General features: G+C 32.8%; 1 protein-coding gene across 1 annotated transcript in view; it reads right to left on the bottom strand.

Moving 5' to 3' along the window:
* The window catches only part of LCLAT1 (lysocardiolipin acyltransferase 1), a 119,448-nt gene that overhangs the window by 67,522 nt on the left and 26,502 nt on the right, over positions 1–25,424 (bottom strand). The window contains exons 2-3 of the mRNA XM_051976200.1: positions 14,694–14,862; positions 4,913–5,111 (exon numbers count right to left, since the gene is read on the bottom strand). Coding sequence (XP_051832160.1) covers positions 4,913–5,111; positions 14,694–14,858 — 364 coding nt within the window. The 5' untranslated portion in view covers positions 14,859–14,862. The remainder of the gene's footprint in view (positions 1–4,912; positions 5,112–14,693; positions 14,863–25,424) is intronic.

Here is a 25,424-nt window from a genome sequence, read left to right on the forward strand (position 1 = left end):
CTTATGATTAAGTTATACCACTTTCCAAAATGTACTATTAAAGGCTATTACTAAATACTAAGTGGACAGGATGCTTTTTCAAATAAAAAAGATCTGAAAGTTCTTGAGCACCACTATTGTACTTTCAAAACAGGAATCCCTCTTACCTAATGACCCTACCTAACTGCATTAGGGTCACTATAAGGACATATCCCCTAGAGGCTTGAACTGTCCATGCTAACATTTTCCTATGTTTGTATGTTCATTAATAACATGTGATGAGCTGGTAAAATTCAACTAATTGATGGCTGTTTCAAAGGAACTACAAAGCACTGATTCCTTGGGTGGGTGCAAATGATAAGAGCATTTCCTAGGGTTAAATAAGCAAGCAAATAGATTTTGCTCTATCCTCTTATTAGTTCAAATCAATTCAAACTAATTCTCTTTGTCTCTTTCTCTCTGTGTTTCTCTCTTTCTGTGTGTGTGTGTGTGTGTGTGTGTGTGTGTGTGTGTGTGTGTGTGTGTGTGTCTGTGTATCTGTCTCTATTGGAGTACAAAGCAAAAGTTAATTGTATTTTCTTAAATTCAAAACTGTACATTCTTAACAAGATTCTGCAAACATTTCAGAAAACTACAATTTGACTGTCAATGACAGCCAAATTTTCTCTTCAAAATTCAGTGACACAAAAGAGACACAAAGAGCCAAACAATGCTCCCTTCTCCCTTAAAATACATTTCACGAAGATAAACAAAATCATCTAACTGCGGCTTTAACACATAATGATTTTTCTTCTACCTTGACATACAAAAATTCTATTATTTCCTACATTTCGAGTAAATATTTTTAATTTCAAGTTTTTTTGGCTTATTTTTTGAAATGCTATCATTTAATATCTTCTCCATGTTCTGTTCATATAAATCAAGAATTCAGCATTTACAGTCATTAATAATTGAACCAGATAATTACAATTTGAACACATGGTATGTAATCATCTACTTGGAGTGTAAAGCCTATAGGCTAAAAAAGTTATAAATGGCAATAAAGGTCCCCAATAGTTTCCACGTAATAGCTGGAAGAATCTAGGATAGTTGGAGGTAATATTTAGCTTAAGATTAAAATTTTGCTAACCTTACAGTTAGGCATCAGATCTTTTTCCATTCCCTCATTTTCTTCTGATAAATTCAACATTCATTCCCACATTAAGTATTATTTTAAAGCATGCCCTAATATTTTATTTGCTGTTCTTATTCCTATTATTCTTGGACTCCCTATTTTCTCTAGGCTCTCTAAAAATCTTCACTTTCTGGCTAAGATTTTCTCTCATTAATACTATCATCTTTAGCATTTCTTCAATGTTACCCAGTACAAAAAAATGCACTGGCTCTGGAACAAGAAGATCCAAGTTCAAATCCCATCTCTGACAATTACTATCTAGGTGATATTGGACAAGTTTCACTTGACCTTCCCCAATTTTAGTTTCTTCCTCTGTAAAATGAAGGGAAAGAAATAGTCAAGCTTCAAAGTCTCTCCTGAACCAGAGGTATGATCCTATCATTCATGAACCATCAAATCAGTAAACATTCACTAAATACCTACAGTATGATTGGTTTTGTAGATTCTTACCTATAAAGAACTTCAATCTCATTAGAGAAAAAAGAAGGCATGAACATTTTAATATTAATCTAAGATTCAAATAGTATTGCCAAAGTAACAAAAAGAAAAGATCACAAGGCAATATTACTGTTCTATCATGATGTCACATTATACAGAAATTAGAAGAGGGTGATACATATTTCAAACTGGTATCATCTTGAATCCTATATATATAGAAGGTTATAATTTATATTCATAGAGATAAGAATAAGAGGAAGATTTGTTGTTGTTGTACAGTAGTTTTCAATCACGTCTGACTTATTGCGACCTTATTTGGAATTTTCTAAGAAAAGATACTGAAGTGGTTTGCCACTTCCTTCAACACATTTTACAGATGAAGAAACCAAGGTAAACAGGGTTACTACTGTCTGAGGCTACATTTGAGCACATAAAGAAAGCCTTCCAAAGCACTGCACCAGCTACGTGCTTACATAAAAATCATTTAAACAAAAGCACAAAGCCACTTTGAAGGACAGTATTAATTGTTACAGCAGAAGGGTAAATAGTGAAAGATAAGAGAAGGAATATAGGTTATAATCAGGCCACGAAGAAATAATTTGGATTTTAACCTGCCGGCAGTGTGAAATCTGGCAGAAAGACTGTTTTGGCAGGAATATAAGGCAAGATTGCATTAATTATGCAGTGGCATGTAGCTGGGGCAGCCAGCAATGTCTTTGATAAGAGGAAAATAGCTATATATTCTCTGCTTGAAAGAACACTGCAGGGTGAGGAAGGCAGTGCCAGCTAAAGTGCTTTACACTTCTGGGTACAATAAGACTTAATATAAGGGAGCAATGAGACTCTATCAAGCACTAGTATTTGTCAATGGCTAATGTGATTCTACTAAAAATGTAGTAAAACAATACTCATGGTTTTTTGGTAATGCTGAGTCTGAAACTCAGTCTTGTGGACATGGCCTCTAGATGGTGCTAGGAACACTATTTGGGTAATCCTTTTTATGAGTTCTGTGGCTCCATGTGTATTATATGTCTAGAAAGCTAGAACTATAGGAGGTAAAATCTGGTCCACTTGTGCCATTTAGGAAAGTGGAGTTTTCTAGAAGGTCCCAAGCAACCTATCCATCTGCAGGATAAATTTGTAATCACTAAAAAATTTCTTATCATTTTAGATTAATCCCAAGTAGGTTTTAAAGGTATGAGTAAACTAGGCAATAGAGCCCTAAAATGGTAAATCAGTGACACCTAAATGATGTAAGAGGGGCAGAAGATAGGAGTATGACTGATAATTAGAATCTTTAAAGAAATAAAAGGCATGAAGTGAGTGGCAGAAGCAGAACTAGAAAGAATAAATTGAAAGATAGTACCTAAAAAAAGAATTAAAAGTATTTGATGACTTGAATAGATAGGGGCAAAGGAGGAGAAGAGTAGCAAGGAAAGGGAAAAAAAAATAGGAGGAAAAGCAAAAACTTACAGAAAGGGTGAGCAACTGCAGGCAATGATGAATTGAAAGCTAGGTACAACAATCTCCCATTGTGTGAGTTCTATCAGCTGATAATTTTGTATCGCCCATGAATGTTGTTATAAATACCCAAATGGCCTGACTTACAGGATTCATACAAAGACTAGGGAGTTAAATTAGTCAACCATTTCTATCCCTTTCAGTTCTAAGATGCCACAAATATATTTCTTCCAAGTTTGTGAGACTTTGGGGCAGCTAAGTAGAGCAGTGGATAGAGCACTAGGCCTGAGTTCAAATCTAACCTCAGACATTTAACACTTCCTAGTTGTGTGACTCCAGGCAAGTCACAACCCCAATTGTCTCAAGGGAAAAAAAAAAAAAAAAAAAAAAAAAGGTTGTGAGACTTTGTATTTTACCACAATTAGTGCCAAATCTAAAGATGCTAACCTTGCTTCATGAGATTTGTACTTCAAACAAACAAATAAAAATGCATATAGTTAAGTAAAAAACTTGATTTTCATCAACTGATTTTAATATCTCCATCAATGAAACATTTAAAAAACCACAAACCCCTTTATTAACTATTAGTGAGGCATAAGGAAAAAGCACTTTCAGATCCCAAACCAATAATCAATTATGAAAACCATTTGATAACAGTTTAAAAAAGAAAAAAAAATTATTGGAACAGATAAGGAATCAATGAATCAATAAGGCACAGAACTGAGGATACAAATACAAGGATAGCAATTCCTACTCACAATGAGTTTACATTCCAATGATGAACACAACAAATATATAATGCTTTCTGTGGCAAAATTTTCAGAATAGGATAGAGCAGTGAGAAGATAAAGAGTAAGATAGGTGGAAAATAATAAAGACCACAGTGTATAGCAATTGCTGAATTTGGCACTTTGTTTTTCAAATTGATTGCTTTTAAGCACCCCTTCCCTCAAAAAAAGGAGGGATTATACTTAATATTCAGTGTTGGGATGGTCCTATTTTCCTCAAGTAAAATAAAAAAGATTGTCTGAACATTCCTAGTATGATATAATTTAGGGTATTAAAATTTAGTATACAGACTAAAGCAGCAGCAACACTGTATAAAACAAAAACAATTTTAAATTATATCTGACATTGAGTTTATGCTTACTAAAGACTTTTATATTACTAGAGTGGATTTTAAGTTTTATTAGTCTAGACTATTTGCTGACCAACTTATTATACAAAAGAAAATATAGAAAGTAGTTAAAGCACAGTTGATTGCTATTCTAAACAATATTGATCAACCAATGAACCACTTAAAACTTGGCAAATTGTAAAAACTTTATTCTATCACTATTTAAAGATTTCTTTAAAGTACAATAAAAAGCAATCTTCTATGGGAAAAGAATCTAAAAAAGATTTCTACGTGTTAAGGACTATGCCTGGGTGAAGGGGCAGGTTAATTCTCTGAGACCTCCACAGCTGCAGATTGTGACATTTGAGGGAGTTTCAGGGCAGCCTTTACTGACACAGGTGTGTTCCTTGTGGATTGGAAATGAAAGAAAATGGAGGCAGAGGGAAGAGGAGAGAGGTCAGATGACACAATTGCCTCACAGTAAGGAGGTCAGAGAACAACAATTGCCTCTCAGTCTCCTTGAATCACCGTTATCCTCTCACAAGTTGAGAAGAAAAGGTCTACCAGAGGTAAAACAAAGTTACATATTATGTTCCCAGCGTCTACATTAGTCAGAAAAAATGGAAAAGATCTTAAGGTCTAAATAGAACTTCGATTATCAAGTGAAGCTATCATGTAAAAGTATTATTATATATTTGCCTTCCATGCATTTTTTATTTTAACAAAATATGTGACCAACTTACCAAAACCAGGAACACTTTTGAGACTGGATTTGAGGCAGATTTTTTCTAATCTGAGGTAGCTATATCGCATTAGGCAATTCCACAGAAACATCCAATCCATTCTTGTCCGGTGATTCATAATAATAACACTTCTCTCCCCAGGAACAAAGGCATCACCTGTTATGATCACTTTTACACGAAATATGGTCTCCAGCAAAGCCTAAGAAAAACAATTTAAAATCATGACTTCATGCCAGAAGGAATCACAAATAAAAAGGATAGCTTTGAAAAGTCTAGTTCAACTTTTTATATGATTCAAAAGAAAACCTATAATACCTCAGTTTCCCTGAATTGTTCTGTCTCAGTTTGCCTGGTGGCCATCTCCCACCTTCTTTGCCCCATTGGGACTGAGAGAATAGGGGCCTCGAAACTCTGGCCACTCTCACATTCTAATGAGTCATAAAATTCCAGATGGCTTATTTCAAATGCATGATTATCTCCTGTCTCAGACATCTGACTCCTGTTCAACAAGGTTGAACAAGGAGGTTCTTGACCTCCAACCTGTCTGAATTAAAAAATTATGGTCCTTCCCTGGAGTTTTCACTCACCTAGTGTTCTGCCCCTTAACCCTCCTTGCCTTTGTTTCCCTGATAACTAGAGTCCTATAAAAGTCTCTGGGTGACTTTTATTACTTGCTGGATGCTAGATGCTTTGAGACAAGAGTCCCATTCAGCCAGCTGGCTTCACTATCCAAATTCTCCACTATTAAAATATTAAAAACCTAATCTCTTTCTTCCCTCAGTTTTTCTGACATTAAGCTATACATAATAAAGATTCAGTACAACTTTGTTTTTCTTTTTTATGGCATATAATGGAAATATTAACTATATATAGTGTTGTTTTTTTTTAAGTTCAGAATTTTTTTTAAAAAGAGAAAAAAGGAAATGTGGGTGATATAAAAATTCAAAATGTCAATATCTATTAAAAACAAAACGACTTCTTTAGGATAAATCAAAAGTATATGTATCTATCTTCATAACATATAGTATCATAGGCAACTTAAAGTCTAATAAGGATGAACAGGTTCCTCTAAGAGAAAAAAAAAAAGAAAAATACATTTATCCCAGCTCCATCATCTTGATCAAGTTACATAACTTTAACTTCAGTTTCCTAACCAATATATCTTACTTTTCTCTACTGGATGTTTTGGACCAATTGCATACTTAGTTATATCAATAGCATAAGGAAGGCATTATGAACTTCTGAATAGTAGGTTCACAGGCTCATAATAGAACTGGAAGGGACCCCCAAAAGGTCATATAGTCCAACTTCTTCATATTATAGCTAAGAAAAATGAGGTCTAGAAAGATAAGATAACTTGTTCAAGGTTACACAAAGCCAGAGCCAAGATATCAACTCAAGTTGTCTGATCAGAACTTCAGTCCTATGTCTATGATTAGAAATCCATAGATATTTGGTTCTTCTACAAAACTTAGTAAAATTTCTTAACATGCAAAAAAGCAAGTTGTTTATCTTTTATCCAACTAAAAAGGATTCTACTAGGCAAGAGAATAAGCCAATATCAGAAAAAACAACATAGACTGAAAGCAAGGGCAAGGATAGTCTGTAGCTGACATTATTTTCAAGTTTTAAGAGTACCAGATCAAAATATGGATCAATGAAATAAAGCAAGAATGAGTGTGTGTTGTTTTTATACATAGATTTGCTAGTATTACTACTTAAATCTTGCAGCATCATTCCTCTGTTCAAAAATCATCAAAGACTGCCTGGTGCCCACCAAATCAATTCATGCTCCTTTGTTTAGCACTCAAGATGTACAACAGTCTGCTACTACTCTGCCTTTTCAACATTATTTCATATTTCATATTATCTCCCTTTTCTTCCTCCAACACATAAACTTTTATTTCTAGTCAAACTGTACTATCTCATCACAGAACATAGAGTCTCTGTAACTCACCAACCCACTCTATAAATCAGTTATGTATATGATATCTTTCATTTGCCTCATGAATTCCTAAGCAACCCATCAGAGGGCCTTTCTTTTCTCCTAGAGAGTTTGCCACATCCCTCCACATTACCATACCATGGTACTCATTAAAGATAGACTATGTGTGATGGAGTTGGCTGTTTTCAACAATGAAGTGATTCAAGGCAATTTCAATAGACTTGTGCTAGAAGAGTTATCTGCATCCAGAGAGATCTATGAAAACTGAATATGGATCAAAACATATTTTCACTTTATTTTGTTGGTGGTGATTTGCTTTTTTTTTTCTTTTTTCACCTTTTCATCTTATTTTTAAAATGACACATATTCAAAGCATGATGAATATGGAAATATGTTTAGAAAATGTATATGTTTAGCCTATATCAGATTTCTTGTTTTCAACAAGAGGAGGGAGGAGGGAGAAAAAAGCTTGGAACACTACAAATTTTGCCAAAGGTGAATGTTGAAAATTATCTTTCCATGTACTTGGTAAATGAAAACTTTTCAAGAAAATTAAAATAAATAAAAGTCAAGACAGATATATGAGATTAAAATAAAGTATTAATACATTCTTCTATATGATAGACTATCAAAAGTATGTCTCCACCCTTAACCATACTAAACACCCTCAATTTCTTTCAAATGTTTCTCAGATCAATCAATAAAAGTATTTGTTTATTGTTTATTTGCTTATTTTGTTATTTGTTTATTAAGTGCCTCGTCCTTGCCTAGGCAATAGAGATACACATACAAAGTATAAAATTATTTTTATTCATGTTTACATTCTCTTGGAATACACAGATAGACTAGTTCTTTAGCCTCTTTTCCTGTAATCCAATCTTGGACAGATTCCATTGTTTCTCAAATTCCTTACCCTTAGGAATTTCATACAGGACGTAAAAAGACAGAAGGCCTTTATTCTTGAACTAGTTACTAATTTCACCAATTTTGCTTCTATATCCTATGTCCTAAAGAAAACACAGTCAAAGATTACAAATCTCTAATTTTCACATCCAGCTTTCAGGTGTAGATTTTACATGAAATCTCTGATTTACAGGAGAATAAAAATGATTTATTTCTTTAAAAAAAAAAAAAAAAAGAAATCTTCTGTCCTTATATTAAATGAAACTAATCTCTCCATCACCAAACAAACTAAACTTTAAAAAAAAAAGTAAACTAAAACTAACCAACAAAGTGATTGCTTGAAAAATATGAATCTAACACTGTACCTGCACTGTCCTACCTCTATCCTATCTTAGAAATAGGAGGTACACCTCAGCATTTGCTCCACAGGAAAAAACTGCCATGATAATCAGAGTCTATCTGATATAAATTGAGATTATGGGGGGCAAAGGAGGTCCTGGGTTAGAGAAAGTCTAAAGATCTCAAAACCCTTCCAATCTCTGGGAGGGGCCCCATGCTCCAGTTCATAGGGAAAACTCCCAGATAGGAATCCCATTCAATTGAAGATCTTGGCCTGGGGAATAATCACTACCCTCTACTGGACTGAAAAAAAATGCTTCCTGGTTCCAGGCCAAAAAAACCCAATATAACCAAAAGCTGTGTGCCCAGACTTTTGCAAATTCTAACAGGATTCTGCCTGCTAAGAAAGTTGTTTTCTTAATATAATAAAGTCATGTTTTGTCACAAACCTCATGCCTATATTCATTTGGGTTTGGGAATTCTTTTGCAAAGCCTTCTACCAGCCAGGGAACCCCACTGTTGTCAGGGGATCTCTCAACCCTCACTTCTCACACCTCAACAGGTTGGGGGCAGGAGAGTACAATTCTTAAAGAACTAGAAAAACCTGTTTTTTTCTTCATTTGACATATCATAAGATCATAGATTTAGAATTGGAAGGGAACTTAGAGGTCCCTGATTTTAACCTCTTCATTTTATAAAGAAACTAAGGCATAAAGGTTTAAGTGATTTGTTGATCACAGAAGTACTATCAGAATAGAAGAATTCTTTGGTTCAGAAAGAACACTCACAGAACCTTTACACAAAATTTCTTCCTTTAGATCAAGACAGAAGCTGAATCAAACAGAAATCTTTAATCTATTCAACTACCTTCTTGTTATGGAGTGGAATCCTCTGAGTCTCCTACTAAGCCAGGAGACATTAAGTCTGATAAATACTATTTAGAGCCCCCTTTCCCAGATTGTTATTTTATCATTCTTTTTATGATAATGAAGTTAAAAGGCATATATTTCATTTCTTGCCATCTTTACCTACCCATTATGTGTTTTCTATGTTCAAACAGAGCAGACAATGGTACCAACAGAGTTGTAAGATATATCATAACTCCAACCAGGATTTTCACATGTTTTAAAACTTGGTACAGGAATATATCATGTGGAATTGGAACTCAACTGGTTATATGAAGGGAGAGATTATGAAATAGCTAGGGCCCAGAATAGGTATGGACAATCAATCAATAAACATTTATTAAACACCTATGCTAAATGCTGGAGATACAAAAAGAGGTGTTAGATAGTCCCTCCTCAAGAAGCTTACAATGAGGAGGAGGAGGAGACAACATGGAAACAAAAAACACAAAGCAAGATAAATATAGGATAAATAAAAAATAACAGAGAAAAGGCACTAGAATTAATAAAAAGTGTTGAAAAAGGCTTCCTGTAGAATGTTATTTTAATTGGAATTTAAAGAAGCCTAGGAAGTCAATAATCACAAGGTAGAAGGGAGAGCATTCCAAGCTTGGGACAGAGCCAGACAAAATGCCCAAGGAAAGAATTCAAGGGAAATGGTATAATAGGCCAGAAAATCCAAGCTCTACAGATTTTCCCCACAAACAAGACAAAACTGAACTCAGGGCAAACACAGAGTAGGTTAAAACCAAATGGGGCAATTAGGAAAAAAAACATAAAAATACCAGAACAGATGTGTTTGGCCCTTTGGCCTAGGTGAAATATAAACATCTCCAGGCTAGTTCCTCTGAAACTAACAGGGTTAGCCAGGTTGGGAAGTAGCCTTCGTCCCAGTCATAGTGTGATGACCGCATCCAATGACTATTTAGCCTCACATGCTTGGGACCTCAGTGCATCAACTCAAGCCTCAGCCCATTACACATAGGAACTATCATTTTCCTTTGAAAATTAGAACTGGGCAAAGGGAAGCTGGCAAAGTTACAAAAGATGAAGAAATAATAAAACAAAATATAAAGAATAAAAAAATGAAAAAGAATGTGAGACATATCAAGAAAAATAATAGATCTGGAGAAAACATCAAGAAGGGAAAAACATAAGAATAATTGGATTATCTGAAAGCTATGACCAAAAAAAAAAATAATAATCTTAATACAATAATACAAGAAATAATTAAAGAAAATTGTCCTAAAGGGTTAGAACAAGAGGGAAAAATAGATAGAAAAAAAAAAAAATCACCAATCACCACCTAAAAGAGATCCTACATGAGAAACTTATGGAACATCACTGCTAACTTTCAAAAAAAAAAAAAAAAAAAAAAAAAAGAAAGAAATTTTTAAAGCAGCAACAACAGCAGTAGCAGCAACAACCAATTCAACTATGCTGGAGCTACAATTAGAATTACTCAAGATTAGTGACTATAATAAAAGACTGCAGGACTTGATATACTATATATTAGACATCAAAAAAACTAGGATTGTGACCAAAAACTTTATATCCAATAAAATTAAGCATGACTCCCAGCACTTAGCACAGTGCCTGGCACATAATAAATATTTAATAAATGTACTGTTGGCCACAAATGAAACCAAACAGATTAAAATTAAAATACAAAAAAATGCACCTAAGTAGAAGAATAGTTCAAAAGTCTTCTTGAAAAAATAAAGGCCTATTTGCCTTATGCCAAAACACAGTTGGTTTTCTCACATGTCCAAAGGCAATGTGAAATACTATTTCATAGGATCCTTAATCTTATCAAATTGCAATGCTGATGATGAACATAAATGATGATGATGATGATAACGAAGAAAAAGAACATGAGAAATGAAGACTGTCATAAAGATAACTATAGATTATATACAAACATGTTATAGAAGATAGGGAGGCTAAGACATTCTGAGAAGAACTCAACAACATTTCCAAATTCAATCAAACTGTATTTTCACACTCTGCTTTTAGGAATCCCAAGTTACCGTCAGAGCTCATCTCAAAAACCTATTCCTCCATGAGGCCTTTCCTGATTACCATAGCTACTAATGCCACCCCTAAAAATTAACTTGCATTTATTTTATATATATTTTACATACTAACATGTTGATGCTTCCTATAAAATATAAGCTTCTTGAAAGATATGTTTGGTTGTTATTTTAATTAACCCCTAAAGCCTAGCAAAGTACTTGTCACAAAGTACTTGATATATGCCTCCTGAATTACTGATGTTTAGTGACTTTAGTAAAAGGACAGGATTTGGGAAAGAAAAAAATGCAGAAAAACATAGCATCATAGGAGTAAAAAATGAAAAGGATGTAAAAGCTTATGTAAAGCTCTTATGCAACAAGAAGTTGTTGTCTTTGAGTATAAAGAGATGGCTCCAAGAAGAAAGCTCTTGTGAGAACATTGGCCATACACTGTGTGCAGAGTTCAAAAAGAGAGGGATTTCTCCATGGAAATTGCATCAAGCCCTAAAATACTGCAGAGCCTTCTAAATGAAATTCATAGTCATTCAAAAGAGTTCTGCATATAACATAATAAGCATCTATTATTTGGACTTTGATACATAGTTGAGTGGATAATTGTAATATTCTGGTTAGCTTTCTGGAGGTCTTGGGACCAGCCTTCGTTTCAGAAGAGTAATCACCATGAGAATAGCCAGGGATAAAGTCCAGAAATCTTTATTGTCTCCTTTACAATCTGTCTCCTTGCCTGTGGCTCAGCTAGTTTTCTGGAGGCCCTCCAAAATGGGTCTTAGTTTCAGTGGAGGAATGTAGGAGAGCCACCAAGACAGTGTCTATCTTGAAGTCTCTCTTTGGCTGAGTTTGTCTCCATTTTATATGCTTTATTACAATTACATCATTATAGTATACTGAGTATAAACCAATCATTATATCACTAAGGAACCATTATTTGTTGTAAGATTAAATCAATCATACTGAACTAGAGAAATCACATGCCAAACTAGATAACCATTGTCTTATCAATTCCACTGAGTTAACAACTTGTTGTAGGACTAAATCAATCATATTGAGCCTGAAGTATATTTCTCCAAAGTTCCTCCCCTTTGTAGACAATTATCTATCTAATATAATTATTTATCCTATACAGATAAGGAACTGGATGGCATAGTAGAAAAAGCACTAAGCCTAGAGTTAGAAAGAGAGGCGTTGAAATCTAGCCTTAGATATTTATTGTTGCGTGATTTTGCAAGTCATTTAACCTTTTTTTGCTTCAGTTGCCTAAATTGTAAAATGGAGATAAAAATAGCACTCTTTGGAATTGTTGTGAGGATCAAATGAGATTAATGTTTTTAAACTATTTAGCACAATATATGGCACATAGCAGATGCCATATAAATAAATGCTAGCTATTGTTATTACTAAGGGATAAAACTAGTCTATCAACATAGTCTACATGGATCTTTAATAGCCATAACAAATAGGTAATGAACTAAATCCCAAATTCAACATTAGAAAAACAAGATAAGTTGCTTTTGAGAAAGTATATAGTGCTTTTTAAAAAACTCTAAACTTTTCCTAAAGTCAAAGGCCCACCTTTTAAACATCAATATTTTCCCAGTAATATTTAAACAGTAATATTCTCCAGGTACGGCCATGAATCCTGGAATACAAGTCTCTGAAGATCTGAAGTTAAAGGAGACCCCCAAAGGGTCAGTGAATGGAAACATGGTGGCTATGAATATATATTTAACCAAGAATTATATGGAAAAAGTAGAATAAGGGAGGACACCAGAGAAATGTATGACACAGGATGAGACTGACAGATAATCCAACAGATAACCTGTAGAGTCAGATATAGCTCTGGACAATTAATTATATCTGGAAGATATACTAATCATTCTCATAGTTTATCATATGATTTAGAACTAGAATGAAATTAAAAGATCTTCATTTTGCATATAAAGAACTTAAGGTTCAGAGGTTCCATGACTTTTGCCCAACATCTTATTAGATGTAAAAATCCAGGTACTCTGATCTATTATTCTTTCCATTACACTCTGTCATCTTTATATTTGGGATGTATTATAGCAACATGATTCAACCTTTTACTCCTCTGAAGATAAGGAAGGCTGAGTGCCACCTAGCTGACCAGCAAAAAACACCATTACTACTATATAAAGACTTTACTAAAGAATAGGCTCCAGTCTTTTCATACCAAGATGGTTTTACTGAACCCTTAAATTGTCTTTAGTTATTCTGAAAGAGAATTCTGGTTGTTTTTGAAAAAGCAATCACTCTGGTGAAGTACTGGGAGAGGACTCACTTTGCTGTGTAGTTTCAAAGGACTGTGTTTACTAGCAGGATCAGAGACAAAAGTGGTAATATGGTACAGAAAATAGTTATATAAACTGAAAAACCCAGAAATAGGCAATTGAGGATTATAAAAAAATAAATAAGGTAGGTAAAAATTTTCAGAAGTTGCTAAATCTTATCATTATCAGAACGAATTAAGTATACCAAATAAAGAGTTGAAGTAAATGAACAATCAGATACAAGCCATCCATTTTTCTACCTCTTGACCTTAAAGGAGTAATAAAAAACTTAAAGAGTAATGAAAAGGATCACTGTAGCAGTTTTTAATTTCAATACAACTCGATATTTTATTGTTTAAAAAGATAACATTTTTTCCTCTTTGGTTTTCATTTTTCCCTTTAGTTCCTAAAGGGATTCTCAGATAATTAACTTATATCATGAGATTTCTGAAGTCTCTTCAATACCTGAAACATGACTCATATAAAATAAATGCAAGTTATATGACTATGCAGCTCATTATTTTCATTCACTCCAGAACTAGCAAACTGATGCTATTTCTTGATGCTATCTCTTGTTTCTGTGCTAGCTTCCCCTTTATAGTTTCTCCACTTTTCAAGGTGTAAAATAAAGGAGGACATGGCATGTAAGAATACAGTCTAAACACATTTCTCAAACTAGAAGAGTATTTCTAATCACATTTCTCAAACTATAAGAGTAAATTCCAGGCCTGAATAATATATACATATGAACTTCCCTTCAAATAAAAATTTCAATTTGCTTTTCAAAGGAATAGGAGTTGGGCATGTTTCCACTTATGTATGGAACTTTCATTGGTAAAACTTTCCCTACTGATTAAGGTCAGGACCTTTTCTGCAACTTGTAGTCTTACAGAGGCCTGTCTAGAATGAAAGTGTCAAAAACAAGTGTGGCAGTAATACTCCCTAGGACAACCTTAGAACCAGGTTACAATGTGGGTGGGAAATATTTAACAAAGTAAAAATATAATAGAGCTATGATAAATGTTAATATTTGGTTTTCTAAATCAATATGTGGCCCCAGCAATCCTTAGGTACAGCTTAGTGGCTTCCATTCCTATTTGAGTTTGAAACGACCAGTCTAAAGCACTGGGAAATTAAACTGATCTGCCAAGGTCAAACAGCCCATATGTGTCAAAAAGAAAATCTGAACCCAAATCTTTCTAGCTTTATGGCAGATTATTTATACTATATTATGCTACTTCTCATAACATAAATTTATCATTATATAAATTTTATCTTAAAAATTTATATAACTAAAAACCAGAACTCTTAAACTTACTATTGAAAATGCTAATCATTTTAATCTTTCTCTGATGATTAACTTACCACTGGAAGTGTGAGCCAGGTTGCCACAAGGCGATTGTTGATCCGGCGATAAAAGGATGGCTTTATAAACATCAAAGGTAAACAAGGAGCCAACATGAAAATACTTCCGAAAAAGCTTCCCAAAAAGAGTGCAATCATAAAGTATATCCCCTTCAATGACAACATGGCTCTGAAAGACATTAAAATCAATATATTTTGTTAACATATTTTTAATCTCTCTAATCACACCTTCAAACTAATTTGTACGCTCTGCTCTTTGATCACTGCCCAAGTAAGAGTGATCATTTAAGATCATTTAAGAATAATTACAGGTGATGTGGTGGAATAGAAAGAACACTATGTGAGCCAGAAAACCCAAATTCTAGTCTGGGTAGGTTACCAAAAAGTCTTGCTCCAATCACTTAATGTATTTAAATTTGACTAGATTACCTCTACAGTAATTCCCTGTTCAAAAGAACATCTATAACCAATGTCTACCATGACATGCATTTGTATCAAACCACGTAAGACAGATATTTTCATTAAACATTTTTATTACTTGGATAGTAGAGCTATTGAATACTGCATATATTATCAACAATATCTTTATTTCTTCAAAGAGCATTAAAGTAAGGCACATCATTTTATAATAGAGGAGATAAAATACTTTATTAATGCAATAAAATCACTGACTTCTTTATTAAAAAAAAAAAAACAAATAAAGATCAGAAGCACTTTTTATTTTAAGCTTTTTACAGCAGGTGTTAAGTATTCAGAAGAAGATAAGGTTATTAGTTACTACTTAATTCCAATTTTTAGAGATTTTTCCCAGGGTCTGTGATTGAGCAAAGATCCTGCTCCCTTTTCTTTTTGCCATTCATTACTTTCAAGGATGAGCAATTCTTCTTTAATCAAGCAAAATCATAACATATTTTGAATCTTGTATAGTCCAAAAGAGCTAGAAAAAAAAAGCTTAAAAAAAAATAAACAATAGGACTTAATTTTCATATAATTCTAACAGGCTTTGATGCCAGTAAGCAACCTTCAATGATTTCGCAATTCACATCCTGTTTCTACACATCTCAACAATCTCCCCAGTTAGAACTCTAAAAGCACTTTGTACTTCTAACAAGCAGTGAGCATATTCTATTTCTATATATGTATGTGTGTGTATATATATATATTTGTACATATATACAGACATATGAAGGCATATATTCTATAATACATGTATATGTAATATATATGAATATATTTATATGTAGTATATGTCTTATCTTGTCATTGCAAAGGTTTTAAGGTTCATAAAGTTCTTTATTCACAACCACCCAATGAAACAATATAAAGACCCTAAGAGTAATTAATGGGATGCGAATCTAAGTTGCCTGGTGCCAAGGCCTCTATCTACTATACCAGAGGTATCAAATTTGAAGCAGATCAAATTGCAGAAGCCTGCAATATTCTCAGTGCTGCCTCCCAGCCAGATTAAAATATTAATAGAGAAATATTTAACAAAATAAATGAAAATTCAGTAGAGCATAGATAATATCAATATGTGGTTTTCTGGGCCAGTGTGTGATTCAAGGATCCTTAAATATAATTTCATGGTTCCCTTTTTTATTTAAGTTTGACCCCACTGCACTATGCTACTGTTATAATCTCCTACATAGAACTCAATGGCATTAGCAAATTCAATAAATGTTCAATTGCGGAATTGGTAGGGTTAAAAACTAGGTTCCAAGGAATGATATTTCTTTTCATAGCTCTAAAGGATAAAACCCAGCTTACTATATACTAAATAAAATCTTTTTCTTGAAGCCTTTCCTTTTCCCCTTCCAATTACAAGTATCCTTCCTTCCAAACTAGTTTGTACTGTATTTTTTTGTGTGTATTTATATGTAAATATGTATGTATGTGTATATATATATATATGTATATTAATACTATACAAACTGTGTATCTCAGGGCAATAAATTCACCTCAGATTATTAATCAATGACAAGATATTTATTAAAATTCTACAAAAAAGTCAGAATGAATAAATTATTTAGATATAAAGGACATATATCATAAGCAAATTACAGAAGCATGAAAAAATGTACTTGTTAGATCTATAGATAAGGGAAGCGTTTATGATCAAACAAGAGATAGAAAGGACTCTTGAGAAGTAAAATAGATCATTTTGGTTATATGAAATTTAAATGTTTTTGCACAAACTGCTAAAATTAAAAGGGAAACAGGAAACTGGAGGAAAAAACTTTACTTTTTCTGATAAAGGCCTCGAACCAAAATTATAAAATTAAGAGCTACTCCCTAATTGACAAATGGTCAAAGGATATAAACAAGCTATTTTCAGAAAAAAACAAAGCTACCTGTAGTCCCATGAAAAAATGCTCTAAATTACTACTGATTAAAGAAATACAAATTAAAACTCAGATATGCCACATCTCACCAATCAAATTGGCTAACATGAATAGAAAAGGAGAATGAGAGGATGAAGAAAAATCAGGAAAATTAATGTACTCTTGGTGGAGCTATGAACTAGTCCAACCACTCTGGAGAACAACTTGGAACTGTGGCCAAAGGGCTATAAAACCTTTGACCTAGTAATACCACCATTAGGTCTTATATCCCAAAGAAATCAGAGAAAAGGAAAATGGACCTATTTGTACAAAAATATTTATAATAGTTACTAATATTTGCTGCTACAGCAGCCAAGAATTGAAAATCAAGGGACTATGTATCAATTGGAGAATGGCTTGACAAGTTTTGGCAATATAATTATGATAGAATACTCTTATGCTACAACAAATGATGAGCAGATAGTTTAAAATATATATATATATGAACTATTATTGCAAAGTGAGTAGAACAAGAAGTGAGAACACCGTATACAGCAACAATGTAGGAATAATCAACTGTGAAAAACTTGGCTGTTCTAATCAAGATAATGAGCCAATATAGTCCCAAAAGACCCTTAATTTAAAATGCTATCCACTTCCTGAGAAAAGAACTGATGAATTCTGAATTTAAGCATACTTTGTTTACTGTTTTTATTTTTTTTTAATTTGCGTTTTCCTTTGCAATATGGCTCATAGAAATATTTTTTTCTTTTTCATTAGAATTTTATTTTTCCAATAGTCTTCAACATTCACCTTTGCAAAACCTTGTGCTACAAATTTTTCTCCTTCTGTCCTCCTCCCCAAGACAGCAAGCAATCCACTAAGTTAAACATGTGTTTATTATATTATAGAAGCGTTTTATATGCGTTTACATACATAATGGATATCATGTTTGTCTTATTAATGGGTAGGATAGGGGAGAAAAGAAGGGAATTTGGAATGCAAAAAAAAAAAATTACTTTAATGTCAAAAATAAATGATTTTTTAAAAAGGGTAACCATGATGATGAGTAATTTAGAGAAAGAGAGATTTAAATGATTTGATGTGAGGTAAATAAGTAGAACTGAGAAAATAATATATATAATGATGACAACCGTAAGATAACTAAAATGATCACCAAAGGAAGTCAAATTCTGGAGGTTCCAGAGAACCAAAAAACTCCCTCACTCACTGAAGAAAAGCAAGGGACAATTAAATGTTTTTGTTTTTATTTTTTGTAACAAAGAAAGAATTACTAATCTTGAGAAGGGGATGAACATAATGTTAAGGCAAAAAGAACCAATACAATGTATCTTAAAAAAAAAAAAAAAAAGACAAGGGTAACAAGATGAGGAAAGAAAAAAAAAAAAAAACAAAAACCCAGTATGCTACAATTCAGGTTTTAAACACTGAGGGCAGATAATGCCACACAGAAACCTCACATTACTATAATGTGATTCTTATGTGATTGCAGAACTCCAAGTTATTGGTAGTCTTGAGTTTCCATATTCTTGTTGCCACAGCAGAAGAAAAAACATGGAGTTTTAGGTCTGAGGTAACAGGAAACAGTAATTCCTAAAATATCATTTTTGTTTTACATTTTAAAGTTAATTTTAAACCTCCCTGGCTCAGTAAGGTCAAGTTACTTTCCAAAACAGTTGCATTTTTGCCAAACTACTACTTAACTAGAATTTATTCTTAGACCATTAGAAATACCTTAATAGCTCATTTTAAGTGAAGAGAGAGAATATGTGATCCTATGATTTTTTTTTTTTTTTGTCTATTAGTTCAATATTACAACTAGTTTTGTTTTGCTTTGTTTTGTTTTAATTCATGGCACCTCAGACTAACAAAAGCAAGACTTCTCAAGAATGTGAAGCAGAATATGAACACAATCCTGTATTTGGTTCACAAAAAACAGTTGAAGATGTTACATTTATTTTTGTAGATTCTTAAACATTTTTCACCTAATTTCACAACTCAGGGATTGGGGAGGGGGAGAGCCAAGTCTAGCATTAAGTCTGTGACTTCACACATTTTCTTATGATCCAAAATTTTAGATAGGAGATTTTAGATAGACTTTTCACTGTGCCCTTGGAATTCTTATTCCTTAAGATTCCTGCAAGGCTCAGCTCAGATGCCATCTCCACAAAAGGCATTTATACATACATAAATCATATACACACATATATAAATGTGTGTACATGCACATGTATATATGCATGTATGTGTGTATACATATATACAAGCATATATATAAATGTATTTCCAAGTAGAACATAAAATACTGAAAAGCAAGGACTTGAATTCTACTTGAATTCTCAATTCCCTGAAGTGTTTTATAGTTTAAAGACTCCAGTTATCTCTTTCATGCCATGGAGGTTAAGGGCACAATGCCTCTATAATCTGGAAAATGATAAAATTTCTGCCTTTTCTTTGTATTAGAAAAAAGATATTAATTTTTTAAAATTTTTCTTTTATGATGTTTTAGTACTTTATTGTAAAATTTGGGTTGCTCTTATACAATACTTTATTTTTATGCATGTCAGAGTTTCTAAACTTTTTCTGTATTATCTTCTGGCTTTGATGTGTTATCTGCAGCAACTAAAAAAAAAATTCTAATTTAATTTCTTATACAGATACTCAATATTGAGTTACCCAAAATTACCATGGGGAAAGTTGCAATGTGGAAGGGAAAAATGTAGTAGTATTAATTTCTTAGAATCTCATACTATTATAAGGAATGTTCTATTAAAACAAAAGTAGAAGTTTACATCTTAAGAGAACAAACAAATCTTAGGAATTTCAATCTACTGGGAAATTAAAAAAAAAAAAAAAAAAACCCTATCCTAATACGTTAATATGAAAAGACTAAAATCATTTGTCACTGAGGCACATAAAAAGAATTCCGTTTTTAACAAATTTCATAGGATATCACAACTTTTGAATATATTCAAATTTCATAAAAATGGAAATTTTGTGACAGAGTACAAGATACATTATATTTTGTTTTAATTTTTAAAAAGTTCAAGGTTGAGTGTAAAACTTAAAAGCTTCTTAGAGAATAAAAAATATGAAAAGGTAGAAAAGAAAAAGACTGGTTTTTAAGTCAGAGCACCTGGGTTTAAATCTCAACCCTAATATTTTTTTTTTCCTGTGTGATATATAAGTCAAATCATTAACCTCTCTAGGTCCTAGTTTCCTCAAAATAAAATGTCAGGACTGAACTGGACCAGCCTCTGAGGTCCCTTCCAGCCCTAAAATCTATGAATCTAAAATATATTGCAACAGTTTTTAGGGATTTTTATTGCTAAGTATAACATATGATCCTTAGATCACTACTGACTGAAATGGAAAAGCTAAAAGAATTAACATCTAAAAACATAAAAAAAAGCTGTATTTGTCAGTGGATGTAAAATAATAGCTATATTTTGATAAAATATTTAAATTTTAGGATTATTCTCTGGACAGGTATTTTTATTTTCATCAAAGAGTAATTAGAAGAAAAACAACAAAGGCTGCTACAAGTCATACTGGTGCCTTGGACTGAATTCACATATTGAAAGCTCAGTGATTTGAAAAAATATTTGACTTGGACTTTGGAATACAAGGTTAAAGCAGATATAGGTAATCAGGAGGCTAAAGAAAATAAAGTGGAATTATTGTTCAGCATAAGGGTGAGGATGTCTCAGTTTTCTAAAGTGTAAAATGAGATGTCTAGACCATATGTGGAAAATCTGAGGACACAAGTTAGTAGAAATGGAGGGAAATTTGTTCAGGAAACTTTGGGGACAGCAAAAAAAATCATAGAAATTGAGAGACACTGGTGGCAACCTCCAATTTATTATAAAAGCAAAGCCAACTTTAATTTAGCGTGTGGTTCTTAATCAAAAGGTAATCTCTTCGCCCTTAGGGTCTTCAGGTCAAATCAAGTTGTTTGCTACATATAATTTTAATTTTTTTACCTCTTGCCCTATGTGCAATTTTATTTCAATTAACAGTTATTTATTTCTTCTTCCTTCACAACCAACCAATTAAAAAAAAAAAAGGAAATAAAAAATCCTTGTAGCAAACATAGTCAAGCCAAATACTTCCCACACTGGTCATGTCCCCAAACCTATGTTTTATTGCTTATCTTGAGTCCATTGTCAGGAAATGAGCAATATTCTTCATTATTGATCATCTGGACGTTAGTTCATTAGCTCATCATGCCTATGATCAGTTCTTGAGACTTTTCAAGTTGTTTTCACAATGCTGTCTTGGTTCTTCCCACTTAGTTCTGTATTAATTCATACAAGTTATCCTAGGTTTCCCTTTCTCTTTAATCATTTCTTAAAGCACAAAAGTATTCCATTACATTGAATTAGTTCAACCATTTCTCAAGTGATGGGCAACACTTTAGTTCTATCCATTACAAAAAATATTACTATAAATATTTTTGTATATATGGATCTTTGTCTTTTTTTTTTAAATCTCTTTGGGGTATAAGTCTATAGGAGTATCATTGTATCATTGAATTAAAAGGTATAAACAGTTTAATACTTTGGGGTATAGTTTCAAACTGCTTTCCGAAATGATTACACCAAATCAGAACTCTATCAACAATGCAATGATGTGACTTTTCCCACAGTACCTTCAATATTTATCTTTTTTTTTGTCATCTTTGTTAAATTGATGAACTTTCAGTAGAACTTCTGAGTTGCTTTAATTTGCATTTCATTAACAATTAATGGTTTAGAGAATTTTTTCATACAAATGTGGATAGCTTGAATTTCATACTTTGAAAATTTCTTGTTTGTATCCTTAAACCATTTATCATGAGAGTAGCTATTCTCATAACTTGTAATCAACTATTTATTGTAAAAATCAGACTTTTATTAGAGAAAGTCTAGAGCAAAAGCTTCCATACACACACAATTTTTTTCCTTTCAATGTTAGCCACATTAGTTTTGTTTATGCAAAACTTCTTGCGACAGTATCCTATCAAAATTGTCCACTTTATTTTCTGTGATCCTTTCTATCCTTTGTTTGATAAAGAGTTCTTCCCCTACCATAGGTTCAATAAGAAAATTTCTTTCTTGTTCCTTTATGATGTGAATTATAAGTCACATATCCATTTAGATATGTTATATGCTTGGAGTGGTGATCTTATCCTATATTTTCTGAGACTGCTTTCAAATTCCTCAACAGATTTTGTCAAATTTTAAGTCTTTACCCATGTAGCTAGAGCCTTTACATTTATCTATGCTGAATCTGAAGTGCACAACTCCTTTCTACAGTTCATATCCTTGGTTCATATCCTTCTATTTCCCATGAAAGTAATCAATTCAATTACACTCAACATTTATTCAACGTCTATTAATTGCATGTCACTATGTGATATACTAGGGATATAAAAACACTTTTGGGAGAGGTTTGATGAAGAAGGTACTATTATAAACGGGTAAATGAATACAAAGTAATTAGAGAAGAAGGATAAAGCAACCCTGAGATAGGAAAGAAGTTCCATTCCAAGAATGAGGAACAACCTGTAAGAAGGCATAAAGAGATTGGAGTTATGATGCACCTTTTTTTTTTTTTTTTTTAAAAAGGAAAAGCCAGATTGATTTTTAGGATTTTTAGGAAAAGCCACGATGAACTTAATATTTTGCTCGTTAGTATTTTTAGAACTGAAATACAGCTTTCCTACTGAAATATAGACAAATTGATATTATCAAGCATTATATTAAGCATTAGGATATAAAGACAAAAATGAAATAGTTCTTATCTACATGGAAAACAACATTCACAAGAGATTAGTAGGACAAAAGATATATATAAAATAACTTATAGGGGAGAGAGGAAGAAAATACTAACAACTGATGGAATAAGACCACTTGAAGATGGAATTATGTCTGAGTTTGGAGGGGAGCTAGGCATTCCAAGAAGTGGTGAGGAGGGGAAGCATTCTAGACCTGAAAAACAGCCTCTACATTAGCATGAGATGGAAAGTCAGGAAGAAAAATTAGGCTTGTTTTGACTAGAAAATAAACAGAGGGAAGGGAAGGTAGTATGTATCAGCCTGGGAAAAATAGTTTAGGGTCAAATTATAAAAAAGATTTTTAATTATTATTGTTATTTATATTTTGTTTTTTATTACTTTCCATTCTAAATATATTCCTCTTCTTCAACTATCTAGCAACTATTCTTTGTTTTATATATACATATATATTTAAAGAAAGAAAAGTAGTTCAACAAAAATAAACACAACTGCCATGTTGGACAGTATCCAAACATCCATAGCTCTCCACTACTGGAAAAAAAAAAAAAAAAAAAAAAAAAGGGCAAAAGGTGATTTTTCTCAACTTTTCTCCAGAGACAGTTTAGGAGTGGAACACAACTAAATAAAACTTTCTGAAAGATGAACTGAAGTTACTTTACCATTGCTCTTTCCAGATATCATCTAAGAGGTGTGGAACTTGATTAATATTATAATTACCTTCCAGATTTAATAAGAACCTTCAATAAAATGCTATATGTAGAAATTTATAAAAACTGGACAAAAAATAAACCTTCCTGGCTGCCCTTTGTTTATTCTTCTAATAAAAAAAATACTTATCGAAACTTGTCAAACTATATCATAATTTATATCTTAGGCCTTAGAACTGGTAGAGTTTTTAGAGTTTATCTAGTCTCAATTCTTCATTTTTAGATACAAAGAAAAATATTAATCAAGCAAAAAAGGCCTAAAAAAGAATTCAAAATCCTTGGATTTTGTATTAGGAACTGTGTTAAGCACTGGGAACAAAAGACAGCAAAAAGACAGGCCCTGACCTTAAGAAGCTCACTTTCTAATCTGGGGAGAGAATATTTAAATAATTATATATATATCAAACATATTACACTCCAATAAAAGGGAAGTCCTTAGAAGGAAGGGACTGGGGAAGGTGCAGTGAGGAAGAAAAAAACCTCTTACAGACAATGGGATTCAAAATAAGGAAAACATGAAAGTTAAAAATCAGAGGGAGAACATGAGAAATGTCCAGCGCAAATGCACAAAAATGGGAGGTGGAATGTCATGTGAAGAACACAGAGCAGACCAAACTTGATGGATAGAGTATGAGCAAAATATGAAGAAGACTGGTAACAAATGATGAGGAATATTAAGGGGTCTCCTGAACTTGCCTTTTTGAGTAGCTATACCTTCCAGAAACACTAGCCTTGAATATGTCAAGAAAGAAGCACCCCTCTACCCATAACTGACATAATTTGATAGCATCCCAAACTGGATTTTTTGGGAGTGTCCTTGGGAATCAAGACAGGAGTGCCAGTCAGTCTACATAGGCTTAGAAACTGTCTCGAGCAGCTGGAACCCTTGCACAAAAAAAAAAAAAAAAAAAAAAAGCAAAACATTCCATTTTCATAGTCTATATTTTCCAGGGGAAAAGAATGTAGCTTTTGCTGTCACTTTGCTCCTCCCCTTCAAGAGGGATTCTGTCCTCTTCCCACTCTTACTGCACCTTTTCCCCTCCCACATCAATCTCTTTGGGTGGAGATTTGTGCTTTCTCCTCTTCTCTTTTTCACAATTATATAAATTTTCTATGAATTGTGAACTCTTTTAGTTCCACATGCATGCTCATTTCTCTTGTAATAAAACTAATGTTCATGTAGATTTCACAAAGTTGTGAATCACTGCTGACACATATGAAAGAGTTAGATTGTGATAGCTTTTAACATGCTAAAGAGAAAACTTTATATTTGGTCCTGGGGGTAATCTTGGAGAATTTACTGAGTACGAGTATGATATGGTCATATCTGCACTCTAGGAAAATCACTTTGGCAGTTGAATGAAGGGCATATTGTAATTTAGAGAGATGAATTAGTGAGGGCAATTAAGAGATCAATTGGAAAGAAGTAATGAGAACTTATATAAATGAGTGGTTGTGAAAGGCTATTATGATAGAAAAGGAAAATGATAAATGCTGAAGAAGATGAGGGAAAATTGGGACACAATGCATTGTTGTTGGTAGAGTTATGAACCAATCATTCTGTAGAGCAATTCAAACTATTCCCAAAGTATCATAAAACTATGCATACTCTGATACAATAATACTACTAAGATTATAAAGGGAAATGGACCCGGATGCACAAAAATATTTATAGCAGCTCTTTTTTGTAATGGCAAAGAATTAGATATTCAATGATTGAAGAATGGCTGAACAAGTTGTGTTATATGAATATAATGGAATACTCTGTGCTATAAGAAATGATGAGCAGATGTATTTCAGAAAAACTTGAAAACATATCAACTGATGCTTAATGAAGTAAGCAGAACTAGAAGAATATAGTACACAGTAATAACAACATTGATAATAAACTATAACAGACTTA

This window comes from Antechinus flavipes, chromosome 2 (assembly GCF_016432865.1).
Source record: "Antechinus flavipes isolate AdamAnt ecotype Samford, QLD, Australia chromosome 2, AdamAnt_v2, whole genome shotgun sequence".
Classification (NCBI taxonomy): Eukaryota; Metazoa; Chordata; class Mammalia; order Dasyuromorphia; family Dasyuridae; genus Antechinus; species Antechinus flavipes.